We start from the raw sequence: 19,451 nt of genomic DNA, 5'->3' as shown, positions 1-19,451 counted from the left end.
AAGCAAAAGAACTGCAATAAACAGCCCTTAACGTTCTATTGTTCCCATTCATTCATGTAAATTTTGTATATTGTGAATGGCGCTTTTGCAGTTAACGGTTACCATGCATGGTGCGGAATTACACTAAGGGGCGTAATTTAATTTTGGGAATTTTGCATAGAAAGAATAATGGGAGATTTCCAAAATTACACCATCATAATGTACATTTTGCTCAAGTCTAGTATTATCGTGCTCTGCCTCTCTTTCCACTCACAGCCTGCAGGGTATAAACTCATATATTGTGTTCCAGTTTTGAGATAATGCAGGCCTAAAGCCAAGGGCTAAATTAGATTTATCATTCATCTCAGCCCAGGGAATAAAAAACAGGCTGTTTCCTGATATCCTCTGGAGGTGGCTTGGAACTCGGTTCACACAATTACGTGTTCCTCGAGAAGAAAACACTCAAATAAAATATTTACTGCATTTGGAGACCAGTACTGTGTTCATGTCAAGTTCATTTATTTCAGTTAAAACACAACAATTCCCAAGCACGTTGCCTTTACCAAAGACTTCCCAACTTACCTTGTACATATCAAAAATATAGTTAAGAATTTGAAATATATTTCATTTCATATAAAGGCAAATCTTTGCAGGAAGTAAAAAAAATGTAAAGTTTTTTACATCCTAAGTTAAACATATTAGACTGCAAACTAATTACCAAAGGGAAAGCCACATTAATTGGATGTTTATGTTGATGCTTTTCCTTGTTTAAAAGATGGTTCTTGTTTATTATTTTTCAAAATGCTCATATAAAAAAACTCGGTGAGCTGGACGGTTTCTCCCATCCAAGAGGGTATGCGGCCCAAAATAATATATCAGTGGATGTGGAATTCCACTTGCGATAAAGTAGCTGAGTGGGTTGGACCAGTAGCGGTTGGTGTAAGGGAAATGTGGTGAGGCAGCGGGGGCGGCTGGGTGGTAGCCCGTGGGGGGGCGGAAGCGCAGGGTTGCTGAAACTATTATTTTTATTTTTGATGAAAACGTACCTGCCGGTCTTCTGCTTGCCGCTCTTCTCCTCTGGGCACAGGTTGAAGCTCCCACCTTGCCCAGGGGCCAATCCCAAGCCTGCTCTCACCATGAGAGCAGCGTCTCAATTGGGCGGAGCGGCTTTGTTTTGCTCTCTGTCGGGAGCTGGGAGCCTGTGCTTGCTGATCTCTCCACCCAGCAACACATCTGGGTTGGAGAGTGCCAGTGTGCATGACGGTTTAGCCATCCTAAGACGGCTGTCCAAACCATTCTGCGCGCTGACAGCAGGGCCTACCGCTCCTACTGCAATGCAGTGGACCCGCCCCCCAGACGCAGCCACAGGACCAAAAATAAAATGATCTGCATTAAGATCATTTTATTTTTCGTTTGCCACTGCGGGCAGTGGGGCATCGCTCCTTCGCCATAGCGGAGGAGCCGGCCCTGGGTTTGTACCCTGGACACCTAGTGTGGAATCGAGCACTCTGCACTGATATGAAATATACTTTGGACATGAGGGGTGACAATACTCCATTCATCTTTCTTATGTATATTCTTGTTTGTTATTGACTGATGACTGACACCAGAAAAAGATGGTGCTATTGAAAAAAGAGGAGGTATATTTTTAATAAGGGTACTTTTTCTTCGTTTATGATGTTGGGCAGACAAAGACCTTCAGTGTATGCAAACTTTTGGTGATTCATTTCTCATAATGGATTTTGATAGGATCAGGCCTCATCACTGTAAACCCTCTTGTAACATCCATAGCCGATTGCGCATCATGGGGCACACATGGACCTCCCATGATCTCTTTTAGAAATTGGTGTTGTGAACGACAGTAGTAGTAGCATTAACCTTACTATCTTGGCAGAAAAGAAGCCGCACTTCTGTAATGTGTACCTTGTTGCTCTGTTTAATATCCATGGCCTCTTCATATATCATGTACAAACCCAGAACACGCCAAGCACATCACACAACAGAACCCTTTGTGTACATTCAACAAACCACAATATACCTTTTAAGTTGTACATCATAGCACCGACCACCACCGGAGCTACTGATCTGGTGTGTATGTTTGTTGTTGACTCCATTCTCCTCCATCAAAAACCAAGAGCAATCAGTCACACATTCACGTAACTGCTGGTGGATAATGAATCAGACTCCAGTTAGAACAACTTCATGAGCTGAATCAGTCACACTTCAATTAGCGCACCTTGATGAGCTGAATCAGACTCCAGTTAGCACACCTTGATGAGCTGAATTAGACTCCAGTTAGCACACCTTCATAGGCTGAGTCAAACTCTGGTTAACACACCTTTTTAAGCTAAATCAGACTCCATTTAGTGCACCATCATAGACTGAAGCAGACTCAAGTTAGCACACCTTCATAGAGGGAATCAGACTCCAGTTAGCACACCTTCATAGAGGGAATCAGACTCCAGTTAGCACACCTTCATAGACTGAAGCAGACTCCAGTTAGCACGCATTCACAGACTGAAGCAGACTCCAGTTAACACACCTTCACAGAGGGAATCAGACTCCAATTAGCACACCTTCATAGACTGAAGCAGACTCCAGTTAGCACACCTTCATAGAGAGAATCAGACTCCAGTTAGCACACCTTCATAGACTGAAGCAGACTCAAGTTAGCACACCTTCATAGAGGGAATCAGACTCCAGTTAGCACACCTTCACAGACTGAAGCAGACTCAAGTAAGCACACCTCCATAGAGGGAATCAGACTCCAGTTAGCACACATTCACAGACTGAAGCAGACTCAAGTTAGCACACCTTCACAGAGGGAATCAGACTCCAGTTAGCACACCTTCATAGAGGGAATCAGACTCCAGTTAGCACACCTATATACAGGGAATCAGACTCCAGTTAGCACACCTTCATAGAGGGAATCAGTCTCCAGTTAGCACACCTTCATAGAGGGAATCAGACTCCAGTTAGCACACCTTCATAGACTGAAGCAGACTCAAGTTAGCACACCTTCATAGAGGGAATCAGACTCCAGTTAGCACACCTTCACAGACTGAAGCAGACTCAAGTAAGCACACCTCCATTGAGGGAATCAGACTCCAGTTAGCACACATTCACAGACTGAAGCAGACTCAAGTTAGCACACCTTCACAGAGGGAATCAGACTCCAGTTAGCACACCTTCATAGAGGGAATCAGACTCCAGTTAGTACACCTTCATAGACTGAAGCAGATTCAAGTTAGCACACCTTCATAGAGTGTATCACATTCAAGTTGGCACACCTTCACAGACTGGAGCAGACTCAAGTTAGCACACCTTCATAGAGGTAATCAGACTCCAGTTAGCACACCTTCACAGACTGAAGCAGACTCAAGTAAGCACACCTTCATAGAGGGAATCAGACTCCAGTTAGCACACCTTCACAGACTGAAGCAGACTCAAGTAAGCACACCTTCATAGAGGTAATCAGACTCCAGTTAGCACACATTCACAGACTGAAGCAGACTCAAGTTAGCACACCTTCATAGAGGGAATCAGACTTCAGTTAGCATAACACCTTCATAGAGGGAATCAGACTCCAGTTCGCACACCTTCATAGACTGAAGCAGACTCCAGTTAGCACACCTTCACAGACTGAAGCAGACTCAAGTTAGCACACCTTCATAGAAGGAATCAGAATCCAGTTAGCACACCTTCATAGAGGGAACCAGTCTCCAGTTAGCACACCTTCATATACTGAAGCAGACTCAAGTTAGCACACCTTCATAGAGGGAATCAGACTCCAGTTAGCACACCTTCACAGACTGAAGCAGGCTTAAGTAAGCACACCTTCACAGAGGGAATCCGACTCCAGTTAGCACACATTCACAGACTGAAGCAGACTCAAGTTAGCACACCTTCACAGAGGGAATCAGACTCCAGTTAGCACACCTTCACAGAGGGAATCAGACTCCAGTTAGCACACCTTCATAGACTAAAGCAGACTCAAGTTAGCACACCTTCATAGAGGGAATCAGACTCCAGTTAGCACACCTTCATAGACTGAAGCAGACTCAAGTTAGCACACCTTCATAGAGGGAATCAGACTCCAGTTAGCACACCTTCATAGAGGGAATCAGACTCCAGTTAGTACACCTTCATTGAGGGAATCAGACTCCAGTTAGCACACCTATATACAGGGAATCAGACTCCAGTTAGCACACCTTTATAGAGGGAATCAGACTCAAGTTAGCACACCTTCATAGAGGGAATCAGACTCCAGTTAGCACATCTTTGTAAGCTAAATCAGACTCCAATTAGTACACCTCTATGGACAGAATCCCACTCCAGTTAGCAAACCTTCGTAAGCTGAATCAGACTCCAGTTAGTACAGCATCATAAGCTGAATCAGACTCCTTTTAGCACTTTTTAGTACACCTTTGTGAGCGGAATCAGACGCCAATTAGACCACCTCAATGGACAGAATCAGACTCAGGATAGGACACCATCAACTGAATCAGTCGCCCGTTAGGAAACCTTCCAAATGTGAATCTGACCCCGGTTAGCACACACTCATGGACTAAATCAGACTCCCATCAGACTCCTGTTAGCACACCTCCGTAAACGGAATCAGACTCCGCTCTAGGAGGGAACCATTAGATCCATCTGGAAATTCACCCCCACTCCCAAATGCTCTGCAACGCCATTGCTTGCTTCACAAAAGCCAACAACACAACATTCAATGACACAACATTATCAACAAAATGTGTTCTTCATGTTTGATTCATGCAATATCTGTAGCTGAATTATATCATGTTGTTTAATTTGTAGGACATGAAATTAATAATATAATTAATGGGTTTCCCTGAACCTCTTTTTTTAGTTTTTATTGAAACTGTGCGCCCTGTCCATTTATTTTTGAATGATTAAGAGTGACACTTCCACACAGGTTCTGCAAACCATCTATTTTGGGCTCTGCCTCTTCGCCGACGTTGTCCAGCTGCTACACCCGGACCGGAAGAGGGGCTTCGGCCGTCACCTGACGTTGCTCCGGGACTGCATGTTCTCCGTCCTCGCCTTCCCTGTCGGCACAGTAAGTAAACCTTACGAGCGATGACCTTTGAACCTTGACAGCGATGACCTTTGACCGTCTAGATCCAATGTCGGGTTTTGTGCTGCACACGTCCATCAGGGACTTTGAACCGATCATATGACTTTTTTTTTTTTATAAAGAAATCTAATGCCAACACCGTATATATCTAAAATACTGCAGAGATTCCAACACTAGATCTTTAAGAAACAGGATTATGTTGGTTTATTCCGTATACAACAAGGAGACGGCGATTCATTATTTCGCATTATATAAAAACAAGTAGTTAAACTTAGAAAGGTAGAAAGCAGACAGGAACGTAGCTTGGTCAGTAAGATTGGGGGGGCTTCAGATTTTCCGGCAATCAGGCATGCATATAATGTTTAAATACGCTTTAAGACAAGTAGGGTGCATGAGAAAAGCCTAAGGGGCAGTGGAAAGGAAGAGGAATGCAATTGGTAGGAGTACTAATAGAGAAAACACAGTATTTTGTAAAGTAACCAATATTTTTGAGGACTTTCAAAACCCAGTGAGAGAGTGTATTGTGCGTGTTTGTCTGTGGGTATGTAAAAATTCCTGCTGAAATCTGACTGACATCTCTCAACATTTATTAGGGGAGGTGTAACACCCCAGACACCCCCCATGAGGCTATGCCCCTGAAAGCATACTTAAAACTATTGAAGCTTACATTTAAAGTACACAGCTAGTTCGGTTGCGCATTCAGATGGTGTTTGTAGGTGTAAGACAGAGAACCCCTTAAACTTTGGGAGGGGGTGAGCAAAATTTGGATGTGAAACAAAATACTGAGCAAAATCCGAACCACAACTGAACTTCCTGCTGTAAATGTGTTGGTAAAATGATAGAGACTTAAATTAAAACTTAATATATTGCCCTGCTATATTATTCAACATATATTGAAGTAGATAGATACATATTTCAAAAACATCTTAAAGTTTAAGGCACAGACATCCAGCAACAAACAGGAACACATTTTGTAGTCTGTGCCTGTCGGAGAATTTTGGCACAATCTAGTACCTAATCTAAAGCACATTGGATGAGTAAATTGTTAAAAATTGGAAAGCTTTCAAGACAACTTTCTAAAGGGTAAGGGGGGTCACTGCCAAGAACGTCTTGTGAAATGTAGCCACAAACGTGGCTTTTTAAATGGCATTTTGTCTGTAACCTTTATAAAAATTTTGTTAGGATTTAAATACGGTTATAATGAACAGTCAATAAACGTTTGACAGTTTAGTGGCAAATGGTACTTTCCTCGGACTCTTTTGCCAAAACTTGGTGAAATTTAAGCAAAGTGCTGTACTTTGGGGTGGTGGGTACTGGGACACGAGCCAAGATCATGCATATCATTTGGAGGTTCTACTCATCTAAATGACACACAATACGTTACATTTCACGTGTTACAATTGCATTTCACATATGTACATTTTTAGACACAGGGAGCCCAGAGTCCCACAATTTCTAGTCAAGTGCTGGAGCTAGGAATAGAATCCAGGTCCCTAGGTTCCAAGGTGAGCAGTCATAGGTTTCCATATTTTCCAGCTAGCAGACAGTGCAGTTTCCTTTAATACCCATCTAACACTTTGCATTTTCCTAAGATTCTAAGGGCAGCATACTTTGCCACCTTCCTTATCAGCTAGAGTATACACTTTTACAAATTCCAGAATGCCTAGTTAGAAATGCTTCAGTTACCATAATGAGTCTGCTGCTACTTGGTTCTGTATTCGACATTTTCTAATAGTCCAGTTAGAAGAGTGCATGATGCTTTGTTGGCTGTGGCTACCACACCCGCTGCTCACTAGATGAACTAATGGAACTCACCCTAAATGTTAAATCATAATAAAGAGAAACAGGAAGTGTGATTAATGCTTCCAGAAGGTTGTATATAATCATTCTGTATCAGCGGTACCCTTTTGGCCAAAGACCTATAAACAGAAACATGAAAAGGAGTTGTATAATTTTAGTGTCTCCCATCTCCTGGAGCTTGTTGACTCCTTTCAAAGACTTCAGCAGGGACCTTGTAGATCAGTTTGAGAGCTCAGTTCCGCATTCCAGAGGTTGCGGCTAGAAGGTTATGATGGTGGAATAACCCAGGACAGATAAAGATGAAACTCTGAGGGTATCTGTTGATCCTGGTGGCTTAAGTGTTGGTAGTTGGTGTTACAGTCGTACGAGGTTTGACTGGTTGGGAAGCCAGTGATGATAAATGACCTTGTTTAGTGCAGTGAGGAGCAGTGGGTCTTGCTTTGGCTCTGTCAGGCTCACACAGGGTAGACACCACAGGAAGACACTCTTATCCAGGTGTGTAGCTACCAGCGATGCAGCTAGTGCAGTGGCACCGGGGCCCAGTGGAGTGAGGGGTGTCTTTATGCTCTACATCAGCTGCAGCTATTTTTTAAAGTGGGCATGTATTTTTATGTGCGAGTGTCTAATGGTGGCCTGGCTCTGCTCACTTTTGGGAAGGGGAGTCATTGAAAGGAAAGCAGCAGAGATATGCACCCGGCAGACAGCGGAGTGGCGCGGGGAGTAAAGAGGCTCTGTTCCAGATTTACTAACACTTTGCGCCAGGCTTGCTGTACTCTTGAAATGCAAACACTGCACTTAGGGGTCATTACAATGACGGCGAGACTGCCACCAACAGGCTGTCGGTGGCGGTCTCACCGCAATCGGAAGGCCATTTCCTGCCAGCCACATTACGATGGATGGCAGTTCCGTGGCGGTCGGAAACTCCGACCGCCACTCATCCGATGGGCTCCTTGAGCCCGCCGGTGCGGCAGCGGGCTTCCCAATCCCTGCATTGGTGGCAGTGCCTACCAGCCGCCACCGTAGGGATTAGGATGTCCCTCCCCACCAGCATTTCCATGGCGGTTCACGCGCCATGAAAAGGCTGGTGGAATGGACATTGAGGGCCCGTAGCGGGCCCCCTTCCACCCTGGCACATTTCTTTGGGTGTTGGGGGCACCTATGCTGCCCCCCCTACATATCCCTGAACCAAGTGACTGGCACCGAATGGTGCCTGTCACGTAGTACCGGGACATGTAAACATCCCTGTTTTACATTGCAGCGGGTGCTGCAGCCAGCAGCACCCCCGCAATGTAAAAGGTGCACAACGCGACCACCACCGTGGCGGTCGCATCATAATTTGGCCTGTGGGACCGCCGCCTTGTAGGCCGGCGGTCCCAAATACGATATGATGGCAGAGTTTGCCATCGTAATGACCCCCAAAGTGTTTAGGTGGCATTTACTTTCTCATTCAAATCAGGATTCGCTAAGCGCTACCTTGCAGGAAGGGGGCATTCCTATTGCAACCACCCATGGGTATTAACAAACATGCCTATCTACTAACAATTGTAGATAGGGATTTGCACCAAAAAATTATGGCTTCTTGAGGAGGCTGCAACGGCAGGCGTAACGGAGTCGTCCTTTACAGCAGAAAACACTAATCGGTTTCATAAAAATGAGTGTAAAAAGCGTTAAGGAAGTAATCCGTGACAGTGACACAATCCCAGTTTGCATTTCAGAGGGTTCACTACATCTTGCATCCTCTAACATCTTTTGTTTTTTCCAGATGTTGGTTTCTGCAGTTTAGTTTTCCATCCAGCACTTGCTCTTGAATAGGGCCAGCTGGCTGTACCGGGCAGGGCATCGGGTGTTTTCCCGGGAGGCTGGAAGGGTGGGCCTGCTGGTTTTGCAGCGGTGGGGAATAGTTTTGTTACTGGGAACTGGTTTTGCAGCAGTGCTGCAATATCGACCCACAGTAACTAAAGCAGTAAGCAAGCATTTCCAGCCTCCTGGGGCCAAGCAGTGCAGCCCCAGGGGCTGGTCCAAGAAGATTGCAAGGCTGCTCTGGGTTCCCAGTCCGGCCCTGCTGTTGAATAGTGCGACTGCAGGTGTCTGTCCTAATTCCGTTTGTGGATGGGTGTTCCTCATTGGACACAATTGAGAGGTCTAGAGTTGAGGCTGAAAGTATTTTGTGTTTCTCACAGAGTCAGTCAATGGGTGAAACGGTGTTTGGAGCAAACTAATCTAACCCTTGGCCTTTCCCATGGAGCACAGCGCAGGGGTCATGTATCATGTGGCAGTTGCCATCAGCATTCTGTAGGAAAGTGAGTAAAGGAGGAATGCACAGCTATTGAAATATTGAAAGTGTAAGAAGAAAGAAAATGGTGTGCGGCAGGGTCATTGCTATAAGGGTTGCAGCTAGTGCAGTACAATCGGAGCTAAGAGTGTGGGAAGGGGCCCTGCATGCTCGCTCTCCTGTAGCTTCAGTGTATTTAAATGGCAGCATGATCTTCGTGTTTTTGGTGGTTACTGTTCCCGGAGTTAGTGTTACAATGACCAAGACTCAAAGGTACGGTAGCAGTTTCTGAGGCTGTAGGTGAACAACCAACATGGCCCACGGAGCCAGAATTATAGCTGTATTTTGCTACCCATCCAATAGCGGGGCAATCATTTTCCTTGCTAGCACCAGGGCCAATGGTGACCTTGCTGTGCCATTCCCTGAACATCTCCACTCTTCACCTGGACACTATAGGGGAATGCCTTAAATTAGAGGGCTGTGACAGCGAGTAAGGTGACGAGGAAAGTGGCATTGGGCAGAAGCCTTGGTCACGTGATTCGTGAGGCAGTCCGGCAGAAGGCCATACTGGAGCACTGAGAAGGGCAGAAAGACTAGGTAAAAAACATCAGTGCCTGGAAAGGAAAAGGAGCGTTGCAATAAATGGTGCTTATTAAGACCCTCGACAGCACAATGCTAATACCAGTTCAGTGCTTGATTTGAGACGGTGGTGCGCCACCACACCCCCGCACTCACTCTTGGGTACCAGCGCACTTTTCTTCCTCATCGGACTGTGGCCCAGAGAAAGGTATTGTGTGTTTTTCTCTCCCTTTCTATGGGAGACAAAGAAGAAGTAAGAGAAATACTGAAAAACCGTGACAAAGAGAGAAAGAAAGTATGAAAAATAAACGGAACGAGTGAGCTAAGGTGGCAAGGAGCGTCTGAAGGTGGAATAAAGAGGCATAAGGTGGAATCAATACTACCCAGCCGTGGCATTCAGCACACCAGCATTCAGTAGCACTGGCTGCGGGTTTCTGAGAAGAACTTTGGGCCTATCACTTTTTCTTTTACAAATTAAGCACTGCTCCATTCATATAATATAAATCATTGTGTATGAAATAAGGCGTAGGTCAGCCCAAGTATTTCTAAGTTGAGATGAGGGTTGCCCCTGAGGAATGCTCAGCTACCCGAGGTTCAAGCAAGTACACCATGCACAAAGCACTTGTCCAAGGGAGCTTTTTTTCCTGTGCCTGTTGCTCATTGGTTCATGCACTGACGACATCATCAATTCTGCCTTAAAGAGGAGCACTAGGAGTCTTCTGGCTCACTCTTATCCACACCCAATTATGGTCCAGTGTTTCTGCACCTGCTTTAAAAGCCTGCCATGTCTGCCTCTGTTGGGCTGTTTCAGAATCTCATTTAAGTCAAAAACTCATGCCCTGTCAATGCATCTTTTGGACTTTCTAGCCTTATGTAGTGGAATTCAATTCCATTTAAAGTTCTAAAATAAAGGTGAGGTCATGCTGACATAGTCTCATCCTCTCTGCATCATTCCTCCTGCATCTTTGCATCAGAGGTAGGTGGAGTGTCCTTTGTGTTCAATCAGTGGTACATGCGCCACACTCTGACCAGATCCAATCAGACTCAGTTCTCCCACGCTACTAAGGCATTTTTGTTGCCACCATCTCACAAATATTGAGCGACTTATTTAGAAGAGGTCAAGTAGACTTGATGTGTAAGTAGAGTGATAAGCGTATTATGACTGAGGACGAGTAAATTAATTCCGAAGTCTTCAACTTCAAAGAGGCCACTCCATTTAGATAAGATTGGACATGGTAATGGGGTGGATGGAAACTGTAACGGTCTTACAGAGAGCTCAGAACACACCAATCGGGCTTATTGCCAGTTTAGGCAAGAGAGATCATGTGACGGAAGCCAAGAAAGTCCTTCACCGGCTCTCAGTCAAAGATCACGTCCGGTATAAGGGCCAGAAGTTCACAATTATTGGAAGCTATGATACTGGTTTAAGGGCCAGGTGTACAAAGATACTGATTGCAAAAAGTCATCATAATTTACTTCCCAATTTTTTTTTTCCAGAATCAAATTTGCTAACCGACCTGTATGCTAATATTTTGGTTAGCAGAATACCAATTTTATGTGGATCGCAGATTAATCTGCCTAATCAATATGCATTAGGCAGGGCACAAATTGCCACTCCCTCCAATTGGCTATCTTCACAGGGATCATTTGCCTCCAAGGGTCTGCAGGCCACCGACCGTGAAAGTATTGCAAATAAACTTTTGGGGGTATTTTTCAGCAGCCTGGGTTCTTAATTAAAACGAGATTGCTTTTTTTTTTTTTTTTTTTAAAGTTTTTTACAGTTTGAAAAAACTTCCATGAGAACAGGCAGGAGCACTCCTTTTGAAGTAGTCATTATGATTCGTGAAGGGGAAGTGGTTGAAGGGGGACTCTTTCCTCTTTGTAAATTAGTTACTACCCTATCTTGGGAGTCAATAACTGGTCGATGGTTTGCAACTGGAATTTAGTTTGAAACCCGTTGGCACATATAGTACAAATGCACACTTTGTAAGGAACATCCGAAGCATGCCCCTTCTAAATTGCTAGGCGGTACTAATTTCTAAACCCACTTTAGAGGTTGGTAAAACTTTATTGACTTGTAAGATGTGTTGAGTATGTTAATAAAATGTTTTACTGATCGCAAACCCTCTTATTTAGAGAATCTGAGAGTTTGGTACCTGAGAGTTTGTGACCGATAAAAAGCTTTCTGCATCTATCTTATAATAAGGTTTTCAATTCACAAATGCCCTCCCAATATATCGCTGCAATATCTGGCTAAATGAGTATCCCGTTACTACCAATCTGCAGGAATTTTACAAAGCTAAATTCAAAATGTTCTTTGTATTCCAAACGTTCAGTTAAAATTCAAGGGAGGAAGAGCTTTTTCCGTGAAGAACAAGTTTCTGAAATCCCCTCCCAAAACATTTGTTGAATTTGCCATTTTTATTGTGTTCAGACAGGGATTAAAGAGGTACATCTACTAACTAACATATGTTAAGACCAGCACCAGAAGAAGACCTCCGAGGAGTGAGCGTAGTACATAAGTTATGAATAAATCAATCTAGCTTTGAGAATCATAAGCACAGAGAGGCTGTATAACAGTAGTTTGTGGGCGCTGGCAGCCTTCAGACAAGCCTAGAATGCGCAATTGGATTTGTGCCCAGTAAGCTCAATTTGTCACCCGGCTAAAAAAAAAAACCAGTGTGGTTAAAAAAAAAAATTGCTCTTTTAATGGAAGTAGTCGCACTCTTCAATGAGAAGAGTGTTTATTTTAATTGGGAAAACGGCTGTTCTTGTGGGGTTTTGGCTAGATGGGGCGTGAAGTCTGAAAGCAGGTAAATCCGTTTGGGAGTCCTATATCAACATTTTGTCAGTTTGTAATTAAATGGGCTGCACAAGGAAGCAAAGTTGGGTTCCAGTAATATTTGAAACTGATTAAGCATTAATCCATGAGTAGTGACAGCAAGGGGGAGGGGAGAAAGTGGGAGTCGGAAAAAATTAGAGTTTAAGAGAGGAGGAATAAAGGCAATGAACAAAGTGTTTATCATATTCCAGGTGACCGCGCAATCAAAGTGCAGACCTGTGATCCACCCACCGATACTTATCGCACATGTTTTATCATGCCTAAAGGCTGGTGTATGAAGGGAGAATGTATTTCGCTGCGTAGGTGTATCCCATCCGATTTGGTCTTAATATTAAATCAACATTCTCCAACAATGTCTGTGGCATCAATGAACAGGGACTATTTTGTCTTAATTCAGACCATGGTATATAGCGCAGTGAATTGCTTGAGTTTAAGCTTAAACCACTTTTTATGCTAGGGGGCTTGAGATGTCTGAACAGTGAAAGCCCCGGATTGAGGAGAAGGGACACTGGGCTAGATGAGGAGAGGGACATGGACAAAAGGAAGAGAGAGCAAAGACAGGTAAATTGACAAACTCAGAGTCCATCATCAGGGGTGCAACTATCAGGGCCGGACTGGCCATACCGGGCATTTCTTCAGGAGGCTGGAACGGTGGGGGACAGTTTTGCAGCTATGGGAGCCAGTTTTGCTGCAGTATCGGCCCCCAGAAACAAAAGCAGCAAGCAAGCATCTCCAGCCTCCCAGGACCAAGCAGTAGTTTGCCTGGGGCTGGTCCTAGAAAATTGCAAGGGCCACTATGGGTTCCCCGTCCGCCCCTGGCAGCTATCATTATTACAGCAGGTGAAGTAGGACTGGATGGTTCTCTTTGGTAAAAGGGACCACTACCCAACTTATTGCTATCGTTTAAAAACCGTTCAAGCAGCAAGGGATCCTCTGTCCTTGCTTGCAAGAGACCTCTAGGCACTCTTGCTAATCTGTTGATTTTACAGGTCACAGTTTGGCATCCATGTGAGTGGCTGTGAATGCAGTAATAAGGGCCTGAAAGGGACAACAGACCACCATCTTTGCATCTGCTTTTACAAACGGGGAACATTTTCAAAAGCAGTCCATAGCCATAAAATGGACACGAGCTGCTTATCAAAACAATATATTTCCAAGTTGGCAAGACATTGAGAGGAGCAGGCAGTGGTCCTTTTCACCACGACTTTCCGCTCTCAAGGCTGCCCGACGGTGATTTTTAAAGGAGAAACGGGGACATCTTCCCCTTTAACAATCAAATACACCCCCTTTTTAAGGGTCCGTATGTGATCAAAACAGTGACAGATTGCAGTGCGAATCCTGTTTAAAGCCACCTCCTATTTGCGATTCGTATTGGGCCTCGAACCCCCTTTTATGAGTCAGAAAGACATTTCTGGCACTAAAAGGCGTTTCGTACGTTACAAAATATTCCTTTGCAGTCTCAAAGGGTTTTTTTTGTAGTTAGCAGGCTTTGTGATAGCCAAGGATCTGTGCACAGAGGTCAGTAACCGTTAGGTCACGTTGATTAATGTTACGTTACGCTACGTTACGTTGAGTACATCACCCTAAGCTTGCGTCACAACACAGCGCGCGTGAGGCGATGTGGAGAAGGCGACTGATCTTCAAATTCTTTAAACCCGCGTGCTTTGGCAGTTGTTTTATGTACAAAAGACGGACGTTATTTATTGACAAGCTGAACAAACAAACTCCAAGCTTGGACGAGTCTGCCTCATAAGGAAGACTTTTTAGTGCCAGGCGTTTTTTTAGTGACCTGAATATTTCGAAAGTATAATTGTTGAGAAAAAAAGAATTACCGGTTTAGTACATAGCATTATCTTGTCAACCTTCTTTCTGCTTTTATCTGCAGATGGCTGTTATGTAGTGAGTGGGTTTTACTAGGAAACATTTTGCTGGCTGCGGAAGACAGCCAGTGCCGTAAAAATGGTATGCGCTAAGGGCATAACAAGTAGAAAGTTTTTTTATCCTGCAAAAAAAAATTGGAACTGCCAGCATATGATTTAAAAAAATTATTGTTTATGGAAAAAAAGCATCTGTACTATGAAATCCAAACAAACATATTTCTGGGCCAAAGAAATCTCGCAGCTGCGAAGAGACAGTATGTAGAGTTGGCACAATCAAGCCACGCTTGGTGTTGGTGGTTTGACATTTCTTTAACGTGTATTTATTTCTCACTTGAGTTTGTAGTTTCACTCTTCTGGAGCCTCTACACATATGACCGGGAGCTTGTCTACCCCAAGGTCCTGGATACAATAATTCCTCAGTGGCTGAACCATTCCATGGTAAGTGTGGTGTGGTGGAACCCACCTTGGCTTTTGTGGTGTTTCGCGTTTGGTGCACTTCCTGTGATTTACTTCCTCCTTCAGCTTGCGTCTTTGTGTTGAAAACGCACCCAAGCAGTACCGGGTTCTATCAGGAGACAAGAACACTGTAAAATGTTGAACCAGGGCTATCAATTTCAGTTTTTTGTACTTGGTGTGCTCACTTGATTTATCAGGTTTTGATGTCATTATTGCTTGTCATATTCTCCCAGGTTTTTCTGAATGATATGTTTTTAACTCTTATGAATATTTGATGTGTGTTGATGTATATATTTTTTAACCTTTTTTATATATTTTGAATCTCATTAGGATCCTATTAATAAAGAGATATATATTTTATATTATTTTTTTGGTTTCTATTCGGTGTTGGTGATCGGGCCGTGTGGGTATGATAGCAGTGTGTATTTGTATGCTTAAAAGAAACCCAAGGGGATCTTGCTTTTGACAAAAGTGGCTTTAAGTTTGAGCCTGTGATGTAGTAATCCCTATGTTAGGCAAGCGATGGTTGTGGCCTCAAAGCATTAGAGCACCATGTTGATCCTTAGCGTTGTAGTTGTTCATCCACCGCAGGAAGGGACTTCACTTGTTGACATGCCAAGTTCCTGTGTTCGGCCTAACTTTATACATTTTCAAAATTCCCACCTTTCAGGATTGCATCTCCAGTCCCACTGACCAGGCAGATTTGGCAGCCTTGAGCCTTGATTGCTGGTTGAGAGCAGGGCCACACTGGCCATAGCGGGCAATCCCCCAGTGGGCCGCACGGGTGGGGGCCGGTTTTGGGCCCTTGGGGGCCGTTGTTGTTACAGGGCTGTTTTTGCAGCATAGCTGCAAAATCAGCCCTGGAACAAAATCGTCTGACAACCGGCCCTGGCAAAGAGCTCGGCGGCACCCCTGGTTGAGAGCGACAAAGCAGAGGCCACTGTAGGAGTAACCTGGCCCATGTGTTCACTTCTAATATTGGGAGAGTGTGATGCAATTGCGCTTACTATCGATGAATATTGAGAGAGGATTGCAAATATGTGTCATTTAAATTAGAAATGAATCCCATTTTCCTGCTTGCTCCCAGAACAGAAACTAAGAGATATGAGAACTCTACAGGGTCCGCATTCTTCATTCAGCTGTCGTCCCATATTACACCAGAGGACATTTTCACCTAACAAAAAGCCTTTTCCTCACTCTACCTCTCTCATTCATAATGCCTGATCAGTGGCCTCTCTTCTGTAGTATTTACCATCCCTCCTTCAATTATGTGACAGTCTTTCCTGGACAGAAGACCTTTGCTTTCCAAGTTCTTCTACTTCCAAGCAAATCCCCTTGAAAGGCTTGTCTTCAGTTGACTTAGCACAGATATCCAATAGCCAGACACACACTTGAAATACACTGAACAAATGCATGCCTGAGAGGAATAGACTCAAACATACCCTAGATACTAATTGCCACACTAGACCTAAATCACACCCCACAGACAACGAGATATGAACTGTCTTGGCATTCCCCCGCCTGAAATGACAAAAAATACCCTACCTCAGCACCTATTCGCGGTCGAGCAGAATCTAGGATTTCCTTTCCGATAGGGGCATTCACTCCCTCCTCCTCTCAAATAATTCAGCTTCCCTGTTTTCAGTTGATATTTTAGGCATATTATGGTGTTTTTTTTTCAGTGTTTTCAATACCTTAAAAAAACAGTGGTTACACATTTTCACACCATTAAAAAAACCAGAAACAGATGTTTTCTAGTGTTTATTGAATAGTTCATATGTATGGAGAGTGTGCATACAAGGTATATGAGGTCCAAATAAGTTTTTAATAAATCAAACTTATTGTAGTACATCATATACTACTTTGTTAGTGAGTCTTTCGTCATATGAGCTTGCTCTTTCCTTCCCATGTAAACGTTTATCTGTGAAAAGGCCCTCTCAACATTGGCACTTGAGACGGGCAACGTTAAAACAGCCAGTACACAATTTGCTAATTGTGGCCACTGACATAGCTTTCCATGCCAATACTGGTGCACCTGAAGCTTGCGATTCTCTGGGGCAGGTTCTGCAACATATGCTTTGAACTGAGTGTATATGCCCTCAGTTATTGAAACGTTAAAAAATGAAGCAGTACTTTTAAAAGTCCAGAGAAATTTCCCCTTTACGGAAGGGATCTAGAACTTGTGCAGAGTACCTCAGTGAGGCTTCATTGACTTCAAATGCAATGGTTGGTGAAGGGACATTTCGATGCATCATTGCAAGCCATTTCTCATGCACAGTTAAAATAACATTTCCTGAATTGCTCCTCAACATTTCTTTGCTTACCAAGTGGCAAGCAAACATGGAACATTTTGCAGTGCGGAAGTAACTTAAAGTGTCGCCCAGTCTACTTCTAATGAGATGTTTCACATCTACACCAATTACGCTGAACACTTGGTAGACAAGGGTGTTTTCAGACTCTAGTTTTTTTTAAATTATATCCACCACAGCAGTCATGTTTTCCTGTAAAAATCTAAGAATACAGTACAGTGTACTTTTTTTCACATCACTATCAATATGCGAACAAAGAGCCTCACATTTCATGCCTTTGGCATCTTCACTAAGCAAAAATTCAGTAAACGGTCGCCACATGGATAATATAGCATTCACAGCCTCTGGCACTGAAAACCACGGGCTAATTGACATAGTTGGGATGACTTTCTTTGGTGCCACACAGAGCACAAAATGAGAAATATTTGTGTTTTAGTTCCCGCACATAATGAAACAGTGCACCAGAATGAACTACAAAGTCAATACTATTGTTCATTAACTCTGAGGATTATAAAGATGCTTTCAGCATACCATCCAAATAGTTGCAAGGCTCTCTTACAGGAAAGCACTTCAGCTCAGGTATCTAGTTTCACAGGTCATCACACAACCTTTTCATATACGTAGCTGAATTACTGCAAATACAAACAATATCACTCCAATCTGTTGAACTTGGTACGATTTTTTTGCGGCAGCATTCCAAGTGACACTGCGTTCCATATTTTCCAAACATCTGGTGTCATGTTTTCACCAACATCCCAGATGCTTGGTGACAGCACTCTTTTATCTGTCACTACACTTTGCATTAAATGTTTAAAGCATGGGGTATTTGGCAATTCACCTACTATCAATACTGCCTTCTAGAAAAGGGGAACGATGTATCAAAGGGTTTCAACCATTGTCTGTGAGTAAATTTGATGGTACATACTGGGAAAGATTCTTATGAAATATGCCATTTTACCTAACAGTGAAAGAATGAAATGTAGCCAAAATATCAATTATGATTTTGATATTTCCTGATTTTCTACATTTTATAAAATAATTAAATAAGAACTAAAACATGCTTCTAAACCTTGCATCTTTAGACCACAGACCACAAAACTGAAAAAAGGAAGAAGAAACAATATTTTAGTGACATCCTCAAGCAACAAAACTCAAGCAGAATAATGTTAGCACAGTCTTTCTTGCTGCTGCCTTGTTTAACAAAGTTACATTGTAATGGACCCTTTCTTTGCATGGCATTTAGTTTGTGTTTGTGAAGGTGTTTTTTCAGTTTTTATATGTTAACACTGGTAAGGGATAGTTTTACTTTCGGTGGAGTTTTATCAGTTATTATAGGTTTAATAATTAAACAGGGCAGCCTACATGTAATCCTACTTACTCCTTTAACAGAGTCGGTGGGGCTCAAATCCAAACAGTCCCTACAAACCCACATAGAGATACAAGGCACAATCACAGAGCCATAAAGAAATTGAACCTTAAACACGTGCTCATCACTCAGCCACCCTCTGCTGACACCAAACAACACCTGAAATGCATGCTACTCTATTGCAGATCGGCAGTGAAACATGCGACGGACATAGAGGACCTCGTCCTCACACACGAACTAGACATACTAAACCTGACTGAAACATGGCTAAATGAGGCCTTCTTACCTACCCATGACCTTCTAGTGTCACCTAATAACTACATATTAGATTAGATGGACCAAGCAGACCTGGTGGAGGTATCGCCTACATACACAAAAACAATATTGCAGTGAAACAGTCACATAAAATGGACCTATCCTCATGCGAATACCTATACATTGACATTTTGAGCAACAACTGTCCATTGTCCATTGGATTTGCAGAGAGCGGGAGTGTCTGCAGCTGCTCCCAGACAGCAGAGAACGGAGACGGTGGGTGTAGAGCCCGCGGGTATTGCGGGTGTCGAGGAACCAACAGAAACTGCAAGAAACCGCAAGATCCGCAGCGACCGAGAAACAGACAACCCAACGGAACAACGGATCCGAGAAGGGCGGACACCAGGCCCTGCTGGACAGAGAGGAGCTGCTTGGAGTGGTGCGAGGCTGCAGCTGAGGCGGAGGCTGCGAGTGCCTGCAGTTGAGCGTGAGCGGTAGCGGTAGCGGTAGCAGTAGTGGTGCGCGGAGAAACCTACGGAGGCAAAGGCGAAAGTCTACCGCAAACCTGCCATCCGCCACCCGAATTCAGCTGTCGCCCCAGCAAGCCGCCCCTCC

At 43.8% G+C, this 19,451-nt stretch overlaps 1 protein-coding gene across 1 annotated transcript in view; it reads left to right on the top strand.

Moving 5' to 3' along the window:
- The window catches only part of LOC146812465 (androgen-induced gene 1 protein-like), a 269,437-nt gene that overhangs the window by 123,430 nt on the left and 126,556 nt on the right, over nt 1-19,451 (top strand). Inside the window, exons 2-3 of the mRNA XM_085619459.1 lie at nt 4,916-5,059; nt 14,787-14,888. Of these exons, the coding sequence (XP_085475585.1) occupies nt 4,916-5,059; nt 14,787-14,888 (246 nt within the window). The remainder of the gene's footprint in view (nt 1-4,915; nt 5,060-14,786; nt 14,889-19,451) is intronic.

The sequence above is a fragment of the Triturus cristatus genome, chromosome 7 (genome assembly GCF_964204655.1).
Source record: "Triturus cristatus chromosome 7, aTriCri1.1, whole genome shotgun sequence".
Lineage (NCBI taxonomy): Eukaryota > Metazoa > Chordata > Amphibia > Caudata > Salamandridae > Triturus > Triturus cristatus.
This window is presented reverse-complemented; position numbering and strand designations above follow the sequence as displayed.